Source organism: Alosa sapidissima, chromosome 6 (assembly GCF_018492685.1).
Source record: "Alosa sapidissima isolate fAloSap1 chromosome 6, fAloSap1.pri, whole genome shotgun sequence".
NCBI classification, from domain to species: domain Eukaryota; kingdom Metazoa; phylum Chordata; class Actinopteri; order Clupeiformes; family Clupeidae; genus Alosa; species Alosa sapidissima.
The window spans coordinates 6,442,501-6,463,657 of NC_055962.1; the positions used below are offsets into that span (position 1 = coordinate 6,442,501).

A 21,157-nucleotide genomic window follows, 5' to 3' on the forward strand; every position below is an offset into this window, starting at 1 on the left:
TAATACCACAGCTCAGACATGAGACCCCTGTGAAGGCCTCTGAGCGCTCATCCAGCCAGCTAGCCGCTTGCTCCACATCAGACCAGCGGTGTGAAAACAAAAGAATGACAACACACAGCCCCTTTCCTTCTACTAGTCCTCTCCAGCAGTGATCACAGACAATCACAGACTGCTGCACACAAACACACACACAAACACACACAGACTTCTCTTCCTAAGTGACCCCCGATCACCCCCTCCCCTGGCCCTCTCCGTCTCCCACTCTCTCCTCCTCGGGTTAATGATCCAGAAAATCCCCGCTCTCTCCCCACCGTTGCTAACGCTAAAGGCTAACGCTAACAGCTAGCAGTTAGCACTGCTGCTTGCTCACCTCTGAAGTGCATGAGGGCCACGGGCTGGAAGGGCCCGTTGGAGCTGGAAGCATCCAGGACCATGGCGACCTCTCCTCTAGAGCATGCCAACATCCAGGGACGGGGGGTCCAGCCACAGGGGCAGGGGCAGGGGCAGCAGGGTGAGGGAGAGTGAGTGGGTTATGCGCAGGAGCCAGACTCCATTTTAGCACGGCACACTCTCAGCAGAAAATGAAGCTCTGCCGCTGGAGGGAACCAGCTTGAGCCAGTGATGTCATTCGGCCACAGCCTCGCAGCCATTGGCCCAGCCCAGTCACGTGACCCGGTTGTCAGGCTGCAGAGCAGAAGAGGCGTGGGATTGGCTGGGGGGCGGGAGGAGGGGCGGGACAAGGAAACTGATTGGTGGTAGGGGCTTTTTGGACTGCCTGTAAAGGGCAAATAATCTTCCCTCAGGAGAGAAGTTTAAAGCCCTGCCGGAGGAGCTTGGCTTTGATGAAGCTCAGAGCCTGGGTCTGCCAATCCACACTCACACTCTCTCTCTGTCTAATAGTCACATTATTAAACGCCTTTCCAAAAAGCTCTACTGTCTATTGTCAAAATGTAAATTGGCTTCTTATCCCTTTTAAAGACAGTGGGAAGGATATCAAGTACTGATCTCAAAAACACAAAGTAATAATACATTAATCCAATACCTTTTAAGCGTCAAATCCAATTCATCAGTTATCAAGGTCACGTGTGGTTTGTACTCCTAACAGACATAAAATTACAGGGCTTACGCAGTCCTGAGAAATTAGATGAAGACTTGCTACACCTAAGTTCTCAATTAATAAAACTAAATGACGATCCATTCAACCATCCCCCAAGGGAATATCAGCATCTAAGCTCTACCATCTCAGATGAGCAACAGACAGAAGTAGGGAGAGCAAAAGAGAGCAGCAAGCGAGACAAAGACTCGGCACAGTGTCAGAAGTGCAACCGGAAACCACAACTACTGTACCTGGAGCAGAGCACATGAGCAATGGCAGAAAGCGCGCGCGCACACACACACACACACACACACGCGCACACACACACACACACACACGCGCACACACATGCGCACACCAGAGGAGGCTCCTTCATTGAGGAAAGGGAGGAACACCCTCCCTAAAATTTCAGAGAAAAAAAAAAAGTGAATTACTAATCTGATAAATTACTGTTAATATTACTATTTGAACACTTTGAATGAACAAAATCGTTCCTCTAGGTCAAAATGCCAACAGCACCCCTATTGCAATTGAAAATTACTGTATGGAGGAGCTTCCTCCTCAAGCCCCTCATTTAAGTCCATTATAAACGCCTCTTGCGCCAGAGACCAATGAGCAGCTAGCTCTGCAAGAACGTTATCTGCAGTCATACAGCTAAGAATCTTGTGTTGAACAGAACGCTTGTTTTTTGCTTGTGAAATAAAGAGTACAATGGAATCAGGACAATGTCCATCTTTTATACATTTAATTAAATACAGTGTGAAGGTTAGGATCAAAGCAGGAAGACCAGTTCCAAAAATTCATATTCCAAAAAAAGATGGTAAGGCTAGTGTAGGCTACTGAATGCTACATAGTATGACAAATACTCATGGCTAACTGGTGACGTTAGCACAGAAAACAATCAGCTAAAGCCTACTGCTGGCCTGTCACAAACGTGGACAGTTCAGGGATTTGGTGATAAAACATTTTTTGATAGTCATGCGTTGTTATAATCATCCAAGTTATGCCTTAACAAACAATTGTTAAATAATGTTCTTGTTGTTAATATGTTCTTGTTTTCGCCGTTCTAACTCTATCTTTGGATGGGAACATTGTTAATGAATGTTTCAGACCACGATGCATTCCTTTAATGACGTCTTCAATAACATTTGCCTTTCGAGTATAAATTCCCACTTAGCTATTACAACCTGGCTTTAAATTATAGCGACTTCACTTTAAAAATAATAGCATGTTACAAATAACCACATGTAAGGTCTATTTTTTAATGGTAAATACATGGTTTTATAAAACAAGTGTCTATGTTTAGTATTATAGTCTTTTCTGCAAATGTATTACATTGAGCAAAACCTCCAGACTTTCCATAAATTTGCACATCTGGAAAACAGTATTTCATAACTAGACCTACATACATACCGGTCAACACTCCCGTTTTTCCCGGGTTCTCCCGTATTTCAAGGTCATCTCCCGGCACCCTCCCGTTTTGTTATTTCTCCCGGAAAACTCCCGTAATTTGCATGGCCATCAAACTTCATTTTAAAATCATTGATCGATTCATTTTTTCTATTAGTCTGACATTTCCCAGGTTGCCAGATTGTGTATGAAATACACCCACCGTCGTAAGCAAGCGGGCTAGTTGAATGGCCTACTCCAGTTGTGAAATTGTTGGAAATGTAATTGATTAACACATCACATAAACTGTTATTGAGTGTTGTTGATACACTGAACTTGTGTCCTCGGAACCAAATCAGACAGCAAGCAGCTTTGGAGTTTTGGAAATAGGCTGCAGGCAGGCAGCTGGTGGATACATAACTGGCATGCGTAAAAAAAAAAAAACTCCCGTTTTTGGAAAGCTAAATGTTGACAGGTATGCCTACATATCTTTCCTGACTTCCCAGACCTAAATTTACATTTATTTACATTTATTAATTTAGCACTATTATCCAAAGTGACTTATATATTTAAATTATATTATAAAGTCCATTGTCCCTGGAGCAATTTGGGGTTAAGTGCCTTGCTCAAATGCACAATAGTGGAAGCCAAGAATTGAACCCACAACTTCTCTGGCTGCTGCATGCTAGCCTAGCTCCTTAGATCAGACCCCCCCTGAGAATGTCAGAACAGCATTTATTGCACAACATTGCCAGTTAAAATGCTACATAGTACATACTGCTGCTATAAATGTGTCTGGGTAGGCGGCCTACATACTCATATACACATATGCCACCAACACCATCACAACCTCACATTTGCCACTAACACCAATTAAGCGCACCCTCCTTCCTCCGTTATTTTTTTAACCACCGGCCGCCACTGACGCACACACACACAAGCATATGCACATACGCACGCGCGCACACACAGACACACACAGTGTGGCTTCTGCTGCTCACAAGCAGAGGGGAAAATTTTACAGAACAGGGCTATCAATGTGCACACACACCAAACACACACTGTACACACAGACACAACACAAGTGGAGATGGAAGTATCGTAAAACACAGCGGGCAGCAACTCAACTATGTGTGTAGACACTGATATGGCCTAGGCTATACATTTCAAGGTTCAAGGTCTGTGCACAATATGTGCTACAAATAAACGAATCAAACATGACGGACAGTCATTACATTACTACATCAAGTAGCCTAATGCACATTTTGTTATTTGTGGTTTTAAATAACATGGTGGTTGGCTGATCCCTGACCACTGCACTCCTTATAGGGCAACCTTGAACTGCCCCAGGGGAACCTAGAACTTCCCCAGGGGAACCAGCTCAACAGTTAGTTCACTGCAAGACATTCTGAATAAGAGGATCTGCTAAGTAAATATACAAGCAAATAGTGTCAAATCGTGCAAAAGCCATTTTCCTTGTGTGCCGTCTGTCTTGAGAAATGTCTGATATCAGAAATGTTCATGACTCTGATATTAAGATCAGGCCATAATAAACTAACTCAACTGAATTTCATGCAACTGCATAATACATTTTGATGTGTGCAAATCATAAGATTTGCATTCAGTGTTTCTAACGAGACAAAACTCTGCCATTACTAAATAATAACCAGTGCGGTCACCAAAACAGAACACCTGTACAGCAGACTGAAAAAACAGACAAATGGCAGAGCAGAAAGATAGAGAACCACCTGTAGAGCAGAAAGCACCAAATCTTTTTTTTTTTTTTTTTTTTAACCAACACGTCACAACACGTGCTCTTTACACCACAAGTTTATGATGACAGTGAAACATGTGTGTCACTGACGCATTATCTTAGTACAGCATAGAGATTGATCGCCCTCATGTGATTACTCTTTCTACAGTTCCAGTAGCAGGCAGCAGGTAGCGCCAGAAGTCAGGCTACAGTGACACATGGCTCCCACCAGCACCAGACAGACTGCTGGTCTGATTTATGCTCTGACCCACTGAGCTCAACACACAGCCTGAACTGCTCATGCCGCTTCAGTGGATCGCCTACCAGCAAGGTCCCAAATTAATTAATTAATTCATTCATTTATTTCTTTATTCATTTAAATGCCGCTTTCATCCAAAGTGACTCATCTGACACCTATTGCAGGGTCAATTGGAACAACTCCGGGGTTAAGTGTCTTGCTCCTATAGAAAGCCTATCAATCTACGCATGAGAGAAATCTCACTGTGTCTCCCGTGTTAGAATAAACAGGTATTTTCTTTCTCAGTTTTGAAGATGAATGTTGTGGTACCACCCCTTTCCTTTCAGGGTGCGGAGGGAAAAACTGCCTCTGACTGGGCGCCCTGCGAGACAGCTCCTCCAGCATGCTTCAGCTCCTCCAGCATGCTTCAGATGTAGCTGCAAGCGTGATCCAAAACTAGCTTGATAAATGTGAGACCACAAACATATGCTGTGCTTGAGACAGCGGAAACAGACAAAGTGAGAGCCACATATGCCAAACCACACCAAAAAATAGGAGATGCAGCTCTGCGAGCCAACTGGCACGTCAAAAATCAAGGCTCAGCGGTCCACATCACGGAGACTGACACAGACCAGACGCCTCCATGGCACAGGCCCTCTGACACAGCGGCTTCAGCATCAGATGGGAGGCTCATCGGCCTCCACACAGGACAACAGGAAGTCCATTTACATGCCATCTGGAACTCGGTATAAAGATATTCTCTGAAACTCTGCATAAAGGTTCTCTCTGGAACTTAAGCTAAAAAAAAAAATAAAAAAAAAAAAATCACCTCAGGTAAAGGCTTTACCACAGGAGGAACAAGAGGTAAAGGAGGCATACCAGTAATAATTAAGGGTTCATCTTAGGAACTAAAAGAGCTATGGTGCCAAAAGCTAAGTTCATGTCTGGACACAGTTAAGAGCCCTACTTTCTGGCGGAACACTACCATCACAAAGACTGCCAAAGCATTTTCTAACTGACTCACAAACAACATAGCACATATGGAGCGATGTGAAATAAAAAAAAACAGCTTAGAACACTAAGATTATGGTCCAAGCATCCTCGTTTTCACTGCCAAAATAGTTAACATCGACCAGAGAAGTCCCAAGACTTAAGCATCACCAGTCACGGATCAATGGTGTAATAACGTGTTTGTCCAAGATACTGGCCAACGTTTTCTGGAGTAGAGTAACTCCACAGAGCTGAAATCAGTCTAGTCCCCAGCAGGGCCAACTGTCACCAAAAACTATGGAAAGAACACAAATAAGAGGCAGAAGTAGGGCGAGAGTGAACAAAGCTTCAGAAGAAAAGCCAGTGAAAAATGGAAATGCTGAAACCAGGTCTCACTGGTTAAGTGAGACACCTAGGTGACGGGAAAGACCCAGCGTGTTTGACAGTAAGAATGCACCACAGGACAAGCAGCCCACCACAACTGCACCAAAAAAAGATCAGACAGAAAACCCAAAAGAGAAAGAAAGTTTGGAGAGAGAGAGAGAGAGAGAGAGAGAGAGAGAGAGAACCTGACTGTAGCCCCTGGTTCTCCAGCATAAAGTCCCATGGTGATGCGGGGGGGGCGGGGTTGGGGCATTAGGCTGTTATCTCTGGATTAGCCCTAAATATAGAGCACTGGCTACTGGCTAGGGCCAATCCAGCACAAAGTCTCTCCAGTCAGTGCTGCCTGCGGCCACATCCTCCACACTGCACATTGCATAACACAGGCCTTCAGACAAGGAGCAATGCTATGGACGCGTGATAGGCCACGCAACACAGCACCCTCAGGGCTGCGTAGACTACAAGAGGCCGAACTGGAGGACCTACCAGAGCTGCAACCTCAGGGTTGACCTCAAGTGTGATTTGTACTGCCTTTTCGTATCAACAAAGATTTGTCCATTTCAAACACTGCTTCGCTTTCGTCTGTATCCGGAAGTTTTCAGAAAACATGGAAAGACTACATGTACGCAGAGTATGGAGGAAAGTTTCGTCAATTCCCCCTCTCTAATGCATAGACATAAATGAGCCTTTAGAAGCATATATGGGACTGACCCGAACTGGTAGTGTTTGGGGGACCCCTCTGAACAACCTAACCAGTATAAAAATGTCATCATGAAATCAAAAAGATACTGAATGGCAACATCTCAGTTAGGAACATAAAGGTCTATTGAAGCATAAATCATACACGTAGTGTCTATAATTATTATCACCACCAGTGTTAACACCACCACCACAAGGGCCCATCACCAGAGTTATTTCAATTCATCCTTGATGCTAAGTTAACTTGTTGAAGTGAAGTGTGTGAAGAGGACAAATCAGATGGGGGAGGAAAACCTGATACTGGACCGTGGGACTCCATAAGTTGCCTTGTCGTGAATCATCAGCCTGACAGTTACGAAACCAGCTCAGAAAGAACAGGTCTGCTGACCTTGTCTGAGGACACCCTGGCTAAACCACCCACATGATGGCCCACAGGGGTTGGCCAGAGCTAATGGCCATGCTTGCATCCCTGCTTTCAGTTCAGACCTGACACTACTACCACTTATGTTACACAAAAGACAGTGGTCTTGGTACAGTGCTTAGATGGCTAATGCTCTCCGCTGTGTCCTGATGCTGCTGCAGCATATGATTCGGTCAACAGTGTTGTATTCTCAAGACCCTCAAATTCCGTCCGCCCCGTTCATTCATGGTCCTACTGCAATATCAGTCCATCAATCACCCTTTTCACCCTCAAGCACTAGGCCTTTACAGCAACATACAGCCCTAACTACCCTGCGTCTGGGGAGAGAATGAAAGACTAGGTGGTGACACACTCCTCGGCCTTCAACAACACTGAGCATCCCAAAGCCACTTCATTACAAACACGCAGCCCTACACAAGATTATTGCATGAATATCCTACGTTGCACAAATGCCCCAAACCATGCAATTTTACAGCAAATACCCTACCTTTTGAGTGAGTGTGTGTGTGTGTGCGGGTGGGTGTCTGTCCATGCGTGTAAGCCCAGCTCACCTTTGAAGGCGGGAAGTTTCTGCAGCTCCCGGTTGTTGCTGAGACTGAATCTGGACGAGCTGGGGCGCTTGTCCTTCTTGACGGGCGTCTGGGATCCGCTCTGCTTCCCCTTCAGCAGCTGGGTGGGAGGTGGGACGCTGTTGCTGCCTTTCCTGTTGGAACCCTGTGCAGGTAGAGAGAGCAGGCACCACAGTAGCATGAGGAACAGTGTGCCATCAATCAATGCTTCCTTTATGAACGGAGCATAATTGACATATTTTGTGAAGCAGACTTCGAAACTGTTCAAACCACAACAATCTGCGGGGGGCATCAACTTTATTCAAAGTACTTCACATACTCCACATCATGTAGTGTGGCAGATTTACAATAAAAGTTTCAAAGCTGTTAAGGACAGGGTTTGAAATTAGCAACATCCATCAGGCAAATGGTACATTTCAGACACAAAATAATGGTTGATTATTGAGTGGCTGTTGAATCTGACCATTTGTCTGTCAGTGGTAGCTGGTAGATATTTCCATTTTAAAAGGTTCATTTCCAAACTCTGCTTAGGGGTTATTTGCAAGCCTACTACAACACCTACACTCATTAAAATGATACCAACAACACCGGAGCCTTCCAGAATATAATTAGCCTAAGTCTTAAAATCCATCCCGAGCACGATAAGGTGTTGGCCTACAGTTTTGTGTGCAGCTCTCTGGTCTGCTGGCAGACAGCCTCATTAAGCTTTGATGTAGCAGAGCAGAGTAAAGCAAAGGGCTGCAGTCAGTCATCTAATCTTTGCCTTCTCCAAGTGCACACTAATGAGGCCACAGCTTGCAGCGCACCGATTTCAATTTGAAAGGGGCAGCTGTATTAGCGGCTCCTCAGTTACCCTGTGATCCATTTGTCCGTGGTGATGGCTTGTGATAACCCGTAACTTGTGAAACGCCGTCACTTCCTCGTAAGACCGAGCTATACGTGTTTCCGGTTTGCGTTTACTTTCATCACAACACAATGAGTCGGAGAGCATGGTATTCACCGCGAGTAACGTAGCGCTGTCTAGCGTTTGTTTTTAGCAACACAGCAACATTGCTAGCCACTTTAACTAACACCAACGGAACGGATAAACAACACATTCCACGAACAACAAGACAACATACCCTTAAGGCATTGGAATCTGTATGAGTAATTGAAATGGACATTCACATTTGATAAGCAGTTAAAAGAAGAGTAAAACAGCACAGCTACTTAACACAAACAGAGGGCGTAGCTATGTTTGTTTTCAAATCGCAAGAACTGTCCGTCGAACTTGGGGGTCCTCTGGTTTGAACGAGATTGCTTCTCGTCAGACAACTTGAAATGGGCGTGTCGTTGCATAATTTTGCATACCTTCCGGTTTTTCAGACAACTTACTACTTGTAACATGATTACGATGGTCAAATGGATCACGCCATTATAGATCACAGAGAGGAGCGGACGCACTGGATTAGGACCCCAAGATGTAAGTGAACAATTGGTGATGAGCGAGCACACACACACACACACACACACACACACACCTTCTCAATCAACTTTAGCGACTAACCAATAACTGTTGGAGAATGGACACAATATATTATATCAACAAAGCAAATCTCTAATAACATTGCCACAGTGATAAGGCACAATATTGTGTTTACACATCCTGATCTAAATACCCTGGAAATGCAGAATTCTCACGGGAGCACAATTTGAATTTGCTCAGCGAGTCACTAGTCATTAGTCATGGCCAGACCATTAATCTTTCGGATTTGGATCTGAAATCTCCAGGCTAAAACCACTTTGCAACAAATTACATTCTTATGAGTATTGTCCTCCAGGTGGCACTATTCTGCACTGGTTTAGGCTAGCTGGTCTTCCCTTACAGCCTCTGCAGTCCCCATCAGACAGCCAGAGGGAGGCAAGTCCTCACGTCATGGGACCATGCTCATAAACAGACCACATTATTAAGTACAAATCTAACAACCAGTTGAGAAAAAATATAATACTATAGGTGGTGTTGACTTATTGCATGCGAAACCCACAGCACTCCCACCCACACCCACCTTTAACATAGCCTAATTGTTAAAGGAAGAGTGCTGAATGCAGCCTTGTGAATGACAATAAACTAAACAAAGATGACTAATGAGTCATTCTGCTCCAGATCAAATGTAATGCCTGCCAATGTAATGTCTGCTACAATTTCATTTGTTCAGGCCTTTAAAATCCATGACAATATTTAGATGTGTTATGGCTCCCTGAGGGTGAGGAGAGGCTCCCAGTGCACCCTTATACAAGCCACCACCTTTCTACTCATGTGCAGTTGAGACGGCCAAAATTATTCACACCCAATGTGTTGCCTTTTGCAAACCTACAGGCCAAATAAAAATTCACGGTAAGCGAAATCTTGCATGAATATTCATACTTTTGAGCTTCACTGTAGGCCTACGTATAGCTCAACTGGTTAATAACATTGCATCATTGTGCAGAGAGACCTACAGTATGTAGGCCCAGGTAGAGAATGAATCGATATTACATTACATTTTGGCATTTTTAACCAAAGCGACTAACATGGTAACAGTTAAGTTTTAAAGCATATTATATATATATATATATATATATATATATATATATATATATATATATATATATATATATATATATATATATATATATATACACATACATATATACACACACACACACACACACACACACACATTGCCTGAGTAGGCTTTTTCAGAATACTTTGCAACACTGACTGTTTATCAAGCCTAATACCAGTGTGTGCTGATTATCTATGTTGTTTATAAGATTATAAAACAGAACATACAATAGTATTAAGCTTATTTAAATTACAGACAAGAGTTGATCAACTGAACCAGCTGCAAACTGGGGCAATGTTTGAGTAGTGCAACAAGGTCTGGGACTTTCAGATTTAGTCAGATTTTGATGTCACAGATTCAGTCTAGTGGAACCTGGTTAAATAACTGGTTAAATAACTGGATCCAAGTGTTTGTAGATCCACATGCCCTGTCTATCAATTAATGAATAACTAATGGAATTGATGTTTAGACATGTCAATTCACGGCCAATTACATTTTTGTTTGCATATTGTAATGGAGCATATTAGAGTAGATAAAAAGCAAGCAGAATTCATCTCAGCCATACACCCAGACTAGAACCCATCTTTACGTCCACAGGTTATTAAAAAAAAAACGGCCAATAGATCTACTAAGCATAGAGACTACAACGCAGATAATCTGAGCTGAATTAAGCCTCCCTTGATTGTGTGCCTTGGGGTTCCCTGAGTGACGACTAAATACACTCACACACAGCCGAGGAGCACATGACATTGTGTTGTGTTGTTGTATGGACAATGCACACTACTCTGAACTACAACATAGGGAACAACCCACACCTGGTCCCGTGAACACATCACTCCTGTCCTCTTCGCTCTCCACTGGCTCCCCATCAAACAACGCATCACCTTCAAAATACTCCTCCGGACTTTTAAAGCCCTCCATCACCTGGCCCCGTCCTACCTGTCCGATCTCCTCACCCCCAATCGACCCTCCCGAGCCCTCTGATCCTCCTCCACACTCACTCTGATCACCAAACCATCAAGACTCAAAACTCCTCCACTCCTCCTCACTTTCCACATTCAAATCCCGTTTAAAAACATACCTCTTCTCACAAGCCTACGACCTCCCCTACCCACAACCATAACCATCCCCACCCTTGCCCTCTCCCCTCCTCATACCCAGTCACCCCCCCCCCCCCCCTGCAACTCGACCCCCATTGTGACTGTTTTTGCCCATGTCTTGTCCTGGATGTCTGTACTATTATTATTCATTCCACTATTGCTCTTTTCTTTGGCGCATGTACCATTGTGATTTACTTTTTATTCATCAATTCATTGCTGCTCTTGTGTGTGTGTGCGTATGTGGTACTGTTGTCCTTCTTTGTTTTCCCAATCTGTAAGTGACTTTGGGTATTTGAAAAGCGCTATACAAATAAAATGAATTATTATTATTATTAACAACTAATGCTAGGTTATTAAGAAAGACGCTCAAGTTTTCAGCCGATGCCGTAAGCGGTGAGCACCGGTGTCCCCTGAGACGAACTGGTGCAATTACGTTAACGTTAGCTAGGCAGCAAGCTAGTAGCTAACGTTAACGTTACTGCCACCTAATGTGATGGGAAATGCAAAAAACACAACAGTCTTTGAAATCAAACAGTTCGAAGACGCTTTCGCCGAATTATTGGGCGTGGTGCACTTCCTATGTTGAATTTATTCGAGGCAAATCTCTGCGTCCAAGACGGTCCAAACGGGATGCTAATGTCATCTTGGTTATCATGTATGATGGTGAACTGTACACTCATCTCGGCTGAATTACCGGGGGGACGCTGTTTAGCTGGCACATTTATAGCTGTGATGGTTTTTAAGACATACTTCCATAATTTTGCTTTTAAAATGCATAATCCCTTACCTCGTGTTCGGCATTCTCTTGACCGCCCGTTTTGCCAACTTTTCCAGACTTTGGTGATTCCTGGAAACAAGGACGAAAAAGAGCCGGGTGGTAAGACGGCTAACGTCAGCGATAGGTTGTTAGCGAACAATAACTTAGCAAGCTGTCAGCTCCAACGGGGCTTTTGTAAATGCCTATTTTCCCAATGTGTCAACATGTATCACAGTAATGTTTAAAACAAACACAAGACAATAGTCGACAAACCTTGCAGTAAAGGTTGCAACCACCTCGCTAACGCAACGCCAACCTAGCTAACACAACCGCCAAGTAATTGGTTACCATAGTTAACGACGCTAGCTCTGCACCAAGGTAACGTAGCTTCATCCAGCTACATAGCAAGTGGCCACTCCTCAAGCTAGCCAGATAATTAGCGAACACCAAAATACATTACAGTTATTCAGATGTCACAACGAGTTTTATTTGACTAAAAACATAATATTCCAAACGGGCCAACAACGGCTGAACCAACAGTAAACTTTATTTTGCTAGCAAGTGTCATGAAAAATATGTGTCCTTTGACAAACTGATAGCAGGCTGTGAGGTTGGCTACATTAGCTTGCTAGCTATCAATTGGAAGCTAGCTAGCGAATACCGTGGATGGCTGACACCCTCGGGAAGACATGAGATGCAGGCGAGGCCTTCGCATTTTAGCGGATGAATTAAAAAGTAGGCACACTTTCAATGAAATGTACTATTATCAACATGACGTATTAACTAAACCTACCTTATCTTTTTTCGTTTTATTCGGCATTGCACTCATGTGTTCTTCCTCGCCCCTCTTTTACTCTCTTCACTAGAGCCCACTCCTGACAACTCTTGTCCGACTGTAGCGGTTTGCCTCTCCCCTAACATATGATAGGCTGGTACACTTTTGTCAGGTGACCCAGCGCTCTGGCTGTCAGCCTTACTACGCTCTGGTTTATCCTCCGAGTTACAAAAATAGTTCTAGACTTTTATCAAGGATCAAAGACTTTCTCCCTTAAGCGGGCAGACATTTACGGATGTAGGTATGTAAAGTACCTAAATCCACAGGCTAACAATTTATATGCGAGTCCATGCAAGAGTCAAATGTCAACATAACATTTGCAATAACTATAATAGTAACTCACCGCGTTACTATCACGTTACCAGTGGCATTTAGTTTGCAGACTACATTTTAGATTTGAGTTTTGTTCGCGTTGTGCGTTCGTCCAAAATCGGCCTTTTTTTTTACAAGGATCTGAAGATTTAGCGCAGGTCGCTCCCGAAGACAGAAGTCTAGCACCATCTGGTGGCCATAATTATAAAAGGTGTAACTTGCAGGAATGGACAGCCAGGAGTTGTTTTTTTTACCTTGCTGTCAATATGGGGGGAAATAATCTTTTAATTTGTAAACATGTAAAAAAATATCCACTCCATCCATGATGTGGGCCAATACCTTCGGAAAAATCCAATTTTATAAACAGTGCAATCAAATAATAGTCTGAGAACGTTTGTACCAGTATTTATCTTCAACCTCCTACCACCATCACCTTCAACTACACTTTGATTATCACTTTAACTTCTGCACTCTCATCTTCTTGTGGTAGTATTTATTGTAGTATTCTAGTATTTAGGCTGTTGCATTATTATAACTTTGTATAAAAGTGTCTGCATAAATGTACATACAAATCAGAAAGACAGGCCAGGATATTAAAGAGGCTGACATGGTAAACTTTTATTTTGTGGGTCCCCCCAATTAAAGTTACAGTATCAATTTGATATGTACAATACAGTTGAACACACAAAAGCAAACCTGGAATGTAAATAAATACAAAAGCAATACACAACTCAATACAAAAAAAAGGTAGACGTCATGAAGGAATAGCAGTTTGATCTGGTCAAGCCAATGGGAGGGGAATGAATGGTGTGTGTGTGTGTGTGTGTGTGTGTGTGTGTGTGTGTGGGGAGGGGGGGGGGGTGTCTAGGGAAAGACATTCCAGGAATCATTTGAACATCAAATCCTACAACCATTTACAGCACTGAAGTGGAGGTCTCCTGCCCAGCAGACTCCAGGCTTTAGCTTTAATCCACCTCCTCCATTCGGGACGTGTCGTCGTCTCCCTCCAGAGGAGGCATGTCCTCTATGGGAGCAGCACTTGTGTCGTCTGTGGTCAGGTCATCCTCATCGATGCCTGCAGGGACATACAAGTTCACAGGGGTCAGACAACTCATACAGGGACCATTGTAACTAGTATCTAATCTAAGATACTCTCTCAGCCTAGGAGGGCAGCCCAAACCTACATCTGCTCATCAAGAGGACTGAGAATAGTAGTAAAACGTGAAACAAATGTCTGAAAATCGGGATCTGAAAATGATGCAAGTGTTCTGTTTTTACCATGAAGAAGGCTTGGCTTTCATATACAGTATATAAATCTGATGTAACTGCACACGTAGGCCCATTTGGACTCTCGGACTAACAGGAACATGTCAAATACCCAGGCAATGTACAGGTTAGGAAGTCATGCTGTTGAATCTTATTACAACTATAAGATAAGGAGTGGAGTTCTCACCTAAGCCTAGTTTGATCATCCTGTAGATGCGATTGGAGTGTGTCTGGGGGTCATCCAGGGTGAACCCAGAGGACAGCAGGGCCGTCTCGAACAGCAGGATCACCAAGTCCTTCACCGATTTGTCATTCTTGTCGGCCTCTGCCTTCTGCCTGAGCGTCTCAACGATGGGGTGGTCGGGGTTGATCTCCAGGTGCTTCTTGGCGGCCATGTAGCCCATGGTGGAGTTGTCCCTCAGAGCCTGGGCCTTCATGATCCTCTCCATGTTGGCCGTCCAGCCGTACGTGCTGGTCACAATGCAGCAGGGAGATGACACCAGACGGTTGGACACTGTTACCTGGAAGCACAGAGGAAGAACAAAAATATATTATTTCTAGTGAAATAATGTGAGCAGCTTAGAGTCTAATAACTTATTATGTCACATATGTTCACACACTGGAAAAGGAGTGACATCCTAACCTCGTATATGTGCATTTATTTCATGCACATACACCATGGAGGTGTGATGAACCCAATAACAACGAGGTGTCCTGAGAGAACCTCACCTTTTCCACCTTCTTCTCCAGGATGTCCTTCATGATCTTGCACAGGTTTTCAAACTGAGACTTCTTCTCTTCCTGCTTCTTCTTCTGCTCATCGTCCTCGGGCAGCTCCAGGCCCTCCTTGGTCACAGACACCAGGTTCTTGCCCTCAAACTCCTTCAGCTGCTGGACGCAGTATTCATCAATGGGCTCAATCATGTAGATGACCTCCAGGCCAGCTTTACGCAGGCGCTCCACAAAGGCCGAGTTGGCCACCTGGTCCTTGGTCTCACCTGAAACAAAAATGTACAAAATTTTTCAACACAGTCCAGTGTCGCCACAATGGCATACTCCTCTGGTAGCTTCTTTTTTATAAATGATAGGTTTTCCTGAAATCGTTAAGCAACTACAATGAATTGCAAAAGCCTTTATACTTATAGACCAGCTTTGTATGACTAAGTTATCAGCTAGTTCACAAAAACTGATATATTTCCCTAACCAGTGATGTAGTAGATGTGCTTCTGAGTGTCCTTCATGCGTGTGACGTAGTCTTTGAGGGACACCATCTCATCTCCGGTGGCTGAAGTGTAGTAACGCAGCAGCTCAGAGAGCTTCTTCCTGTTCTGGGAATCTTCATGGATGCCCAGCTGCAGAGATAAAACCACATAATTTTTTTTTTTTTTAAATAATCGTGACTATGATTTTTAATCAAGCAGAGGTAAGTCGATCATAACTGATGTTATAAACTGGAAAAAATATTTTTAACTAATTCCACTGTACAGCTGCCATGGTATTTTTGTAAATGTATTTTCAAGGTCAATGGCCTAATATCCTTGGCCCTTCACTTGATATTAACAAAATGTCAGTTCATGTCCAACTACGTTTTCACTTTGTGCTGTGGTTTTGAGCGTTATAGTCATGCTAAACCTGCCCTTATTTCAGTAATACGAATTATTGGAGAAGAAAAACGAATGGACAGAAGTGGGGTGTACAAATCCCCTCTCTTCCCCTTAATCCTTTCAGTGGACTCCGGGGAGGGGGGAGGGGGGTGAGTTTCTCAGGTCAGTGCTAATCTACTTGGCCCAGGTTTAGGGAGAGGCAAGCTGCGTGAGAGGATCAGACAGGTGGCAGATGCTAACAGGTTAGCAGGGCAGTGCCCAGGATGCTAACAATTGACTGCTAAGGTTTCAGCTCTCCTCGGACAGTCAGATGGAACAACGAGGGATTGTCTACTCTGCTGTCAGGCTTAAATGATGCTTCACACCACTAGCTGACTGGATTTGAAATTTCCACCACGACACACCAAACCGTTCTCGAGGACTGGAGAGATTTAGCCAACTGCTCAACAGATGCAATGGACGGCCAAGCTGAGGAGATGGGGGATAGGGCATAGACAATGTACCTTGATGTTCTTGGAGAACTGCTCGTAGTACTTCTTGTAGTTGTCCTTGTCCTCGGCCAGTTCAGCAAAGAGTTCCAGGCACTTCTTGACCAGGTTCTTGCGGATGACCTTCAGGATCTTGCTCTGCTGAAGCATCTCTCTGGAGATGTTCAGGGGAAGATCCTCAGAGTCCACCACACCACGGATAAAGTCTGGCAGAGAACAGGGATCACACACACATGCATGAATATACACAACCTAAACCAAAGTTGAGCAGATGACACTCTAGACATATATATATAGATATATTTTAGGGTTATGTTCACTAAGACACATAATCTAAATGGAAAATGGTTCATCTTTCATTACTATAGAATCATAATACCATTCCATAACATCCCATAGAGGCTCTGTGATGGCACTTACTGAGGTACTCAGGGATAAGATCGTCACAGTTGTCCATGATGAAAACTCTGCGCACATATAGCTTGATATTGTTCTTCTTCTTCTTGTTCTCAAAGAGGTCAAAGGGCGCACGGCGGGGCACAAAGAGGAGGGCACGGAACTCCAGCTGTCCTTCCACTGAGAAGTGCTGTGGACACAAATCAGGAAACATGGTGCTTTATTCAGTGCAATAACCTGCCACAACGCCAAAAGTGTTATTTTTCCATATTGCTATGTGACAATTCTAAATAGCATAAAGGTTATTGTCTAACGTGCAGTCAACAACACAATAAATATTGTACAAATAAATGACAGATGGGTGTCATTTACCTTGACAGCCAGGTGGTCCTCCCAGTCGTTTGTAAGGCTCTTGTAGAACTCCCCATACTCCTCGTTGGTGATGTCCTCTGGGTTACGGGTCCAGAGAGGCTTGGTCTTGTTCAGCTCCTCCTGGTCGATGTACTTCTCCTTGATCTTCTTCTTCTTCTTCTTCTTGTCTCCGCACTTGTCATGGTCATGGTCGTGGTCGTGGTCTTCGTCCTCGTCTGAGCCCACGTCCTCAATCTCAGGCTTGTCAGCATCCTTTCCTTCCTCCTCTCCATCCTTCTTCTCCTTCTTCTCTTTCTCCTCCTCCTCCTCTGCTTCGTCGTCACTCACTTCCTTGTCACGCTCCTTCTCCACCTGTGAGGCAACATGGGAAAAGGTGATAACACTGACAAATCTGGCATAGAACATCTCTTTTGAACAGAGCGGGACTAAAGATAGCGCTAAAACAAGTTATCAAGGTGTATTTCCTTCAGTAAAATATTGAGGGACATTCTCACAAAGAACGATAACGGCAAAAAAGTATCACTCTACCCAATATGACTGACTATAACTATAATGATTGACACCAGGAGCAATATCGTCAGGAATCACTTTTAGCATTTAAGTATTACTGACCACGGACATACTTACAAAAAGGGTAATAGGATAGCCAATGAACTGTGAGTGCTTCTTGACGATCTCTTTGAGTCGTCGTTCCTCCAGGTACTCTGTTTGGTCATCCTTCAGGTGCAGGATCACCTTAGTGCCACGGCCCATTGGCTCGTCTGTATGTATAGACAGGAACATGTGTAGGTATAGACAGGAACAGGAAATTCAAGTTGATGTACCACATCAGTGGCATTCACAAGGAAGTGACACATTTCAAGAAATGTTTTAAGATCTGTTCACCTTGCACTTCATTTATTAAATCTCTTACAGTGTTGTAGTATGTATGTTTATGCTTTTTGTTAATATGAAAACTCCCTTTCATTTATTCTTTTTCTTCTTCTTATTATTATAATTATTATTATTGTTGATATATTTGTTGTTATGATTAATATAGTATGTTTTATTATTATTTTATTATTATTATTATAATTAATAACGTAATGTTTATATACCATAAGTTGCTTTGGACAAAAGCGGCTGCCAAACACCATAAACATATTTGCCTCATAGCAACATTATCACTGCTGGTTTTGTCACGCATAGCCTTTATCAGAGCAATCAGGCTGCGGTCTTACCTGTATCGACTTTGACGGTGAATGAGCCTCCAGCGGAAGACTCCCAGACATACTGCTCGTCGTCGTTGTGTTTGGTGATGACTGTCACCTTCTCTGCCACCAGGTAAGCGGAGTAGAAACCCACACCAAACTGCCCGATCATGGAGATGTCGGCTCCAGCCTGCAGAGCCTCCATGAAGGCCTTGGTGCCAGACTTGGCGATGGTACCCAGGTTGTTGATGAGGTCGGCCTTGGTCATGCCGATGCCAGTGTCGATGAGGGTGATGGTGCGATCGGCTTTGTTGGGAATGATCTCAATCTTGAGGTCTTTACCAGAGTCCAACTTGCTTGGTTCTGTAAGACTTTCATAGCGGATTTTGTCCAGAGCCTGTAAAATGAGTGGTCATACAGAATGGTCACCAGATGGCAATAAAAGCGTCAACAAAACACATTAGAAAAAATATACCTGATATTCCCCTCATATGCTTTGTTTGTTATTTTAATTATTGTATGCCATTCATAAAATAAAAAACATCAGTTCGACAGTTACCAGTTTATCTTGCCATGTGTGCAGGCATAAGGTGTCTCATTATAAACTAGGTGAAAGAGATTACTTATTGTTGGGAGCATCTACTCACATCTGAGGAGTTAGAGATAAGTTCCCTGAGGAAGATTTCTTTATTGGAGTAGAAAGTGTTGATGATCAAGGACATCAGCTGGGCAATCTCTGCCTGGAAGGCAAAGGTCTCGGCCTCCTCCTCCATGCTCTGGTCCTGTGGTTCAGGCATCTATGAGGGGAAAAAGCCATTCTTTCAGGACAAATTCTACAAAGTTGCTATAAAGCTCCAAATATCATTCCCACAACATTTACAATTGCAATACACAATAATAATAATAATAATAATAATAATAATAAAGAGATTTAATGACTTAAACCTCAACATACGATTACAAATAAGGAGTCTGGGACAAAAATAGGAACCCAGTTCAGCAATTTGGTCGACATAAAAAAGCTGCACGTGAATCTACAATATACATGGGTGCGAGGATTTCGTGACTGAGTTATCGAAGTCCTTTTAAAATATCTGGTAGCCTATTATTGTCAAAATACATTTTGATTATAACTGCGCTTATAATCAAAATGTATGTTTAGGTTTAAGTCATTAAATCTCTTTATTATTATTATATTGGCGATACATATTCTTGAAAGAGCGCACTTATAATCAAAATGTATTTAGACTATAATAGGCTACCATATATTTTAAAAAGACTTCGAAAACTCAGTCACGAAATCCTCGCACCACATGGTTTGGCGCAGCCAGATACACTCCACCTTCTGGTTTACGCGGTAAATTACAACCTTCTAGAAAATACTAGTCTCTTCCACAGGCGCGCATCTCATTCAGCGACGTTACTACGAAGACGCTCATTTTGGTGTGTTGTAACATTTCGTAATAACCGTTTAAAATACTGCTTACATTCAATCAACAAGAAAAACCAAACGTAATAAAATGAATATTAGACAAATTACCAGACTAAGCCGATTAACGTTAACACCCAACTGAATCGTAAATTCCAGATAAAGCTGCACGTGAAGAGTCCACTGGGGTTTGATAGTCAATCACAGTTAACGCTAATGTTAAAAGAATGAAATAGTAACGTTAATGTTTAAGTGAATATTATAACATATATTACCAGCCAGATAGCACATTTAAATTAAAAGAAACTAAAGCGAACCACCACCTAACATCAGCTCAAGTTTAGTAAAGGTTCCACAAACGTTATTCATTTTACATGGACTGTAATCTGTGTCATAATAATGACAGCTGGCAAGATAATAACATTAACATTACAGGCAACTACTTATCCTTGCTATGATAGCTAGCATCATAGAAACCTGGCTACTTGGGCTAGCATAGCTTATTCATCTATCGTGACTCCTCCTTGGGAATGGGAAGAGTAGCCTATCGTTATCTCAAGCTAGGATAGCTGGAAGATAAGTTAGCAATTTCTTTGCGGTGTCCAGTGTTGGATGCTCAACTGCCTTGCTAGGTTAGACAGCTCATTAACGTATTTAGATGGCGTTATGCGATTTGGGTAATGTTAACGTTTAGGCTACCCTGCAAACCATGTCTTGACATAATGAACGCACTTTGTCCAGAAATATTTGTCTCAATAACTTACAATCAATGATACCATTTAACCCTGTAACGTTAACTTATCGAATGTTAACGTAGCTACTGATCATCACTTCATTTGAAGCTCATCATCAGGTTAACCTATCATTATGTTTTCTTACCTGAATTTGTTCCCTTTAACAGCTGACAAAAACAAATTCTTTCAAATTGTTGCTCTCGTCACCCTCTGCAGACGTCCTGCCAAGCCGAGGTAAGGTTACTCTCATACGCTGTCAGTAATGACAAGTGTCCTGTGCATAGAATTTGCTGCGCTACACTGTGTCCGGTTTTATACTGCCCTTCAGAGTGTTCGAGAAACTCAGCTTCCAGAACCGTCTGGAATCTTCTCAATTCACCCCTACCGATAGGGCGTCACCGAGGAGGGAAGAAATTCGTGTCAATCATGCAACCACGCCTTTCCCTATCTAACAGCATTGAAGGATTTTGTAGGGGGTGTGTCTTCACATAGTTTTGTAACCGCCTCTATAAACTTGCTTTTTCATGCACCCACGTGGTTTAAAGAATATTCT

At 43.1% G+C, this 21,157-nt stretch overlaps 2 protein-coding genes across 3 annotated transcripts in view; both read right to left on the reverse strand.

Annotated features, from left to right (window-relative positions):
• Window positions 1–12,904, reverse strand: part of LOC121711549 (serine/threonine-protein phosphatase 2A 56 kDa regulatory subunit gamma isoform-like) — a 44,458-nt gene extending 31,554 nt beyond the window's left edge. The window contains exons 1-3 of one of the 2 annotated variants that reach the window (XM_042095227.1): window positions 12,772–12,904; window positions 12,009–12,068; window positions 7,519–7,681 (exon numbers count right to left, since the gene is read on the reverse strand). In XM_042095227.1, the coding sequence (XP_041951161.1) occupies window positions 7,519–7,681; window positions 12,009–12,068; window positions 12,772–12,807 (259 nt within the window). In that variant the 5' untranslated portion in view covers window positions 12,808–12,904. Of the gene's footprint in view, window positions 1–370; window positions 597–7,518; window positions 7,682–12,008; window positions 12,069–12,771 lie in introns of those variants that run through there. The other variant, XM_042095228.1, reaches the window with a different exon arrangement.
• Window positions 12,905–13,718: 814 nt separating this feature from the next.
• hsp90aa1.2 (heat shock protein 90, alpha (cytosolic), class A member 1, tandem duplicate 2) lies at window positions 13,719–20,951 on the reverse strand. Its single transcript, XM_042094203.1, has 11 exons — window positions 20,750–20,951; window positions 19,089–19,238; window positions 18,472–18,838; window positions 17,879–18,012; window positions 17,252–17,602; window positions 16,904–17,069; window positions 16,499–16,689; window positions 15,596–15,743; window positions 15,121–15,389; window positions 14,579–14,912; window positions 13,719–14,200 (listed from the first exon to the last, which is right to left on the reverse strand). The coding sequence occupies exons 2-11, from the start codon at window positions 19,236–19,238 to the stop codon at window positions 14,091–14,093; spliced, it is 2,220 nt and encodes a 739-aa protein (XP_041950137.1). The 5' UTR covers window positions 20,750–20,951; the 3' UTR covers window positions 13,719–14,090.
• Window positions 20,952–21,157: the final 206 nt, after the last annotated feature.

What these genes read in the sequence shown, in the direction of transcription:
- hsp90aa1.2 (XM_042094203.1), bottom strand. Translation starts at nt 19,238, where the DNA reads ATGCCTGAACCACAGGACCAGAGCATGGAGGAGGAGGCCGAGACCTTT. An exon ending in GCACATCTACTACATCACTG is followed by an intron (nt 15,390 to 15,595) that starts GTTAGGGAAATA and finishes TTTTTGTTTCAG; the next exon opens with GTGAGACCAAGGACCAGGTG. An exon ending in TGGAGAAGAAGGTGGAAAAG is followed by an intron (nt 14,913 to 15,120) that starts GTGAGGTTCTCT and finishes CTGTGCTTCCAG; the next exon opens with GTAACAGTGTCCAACCGTCT.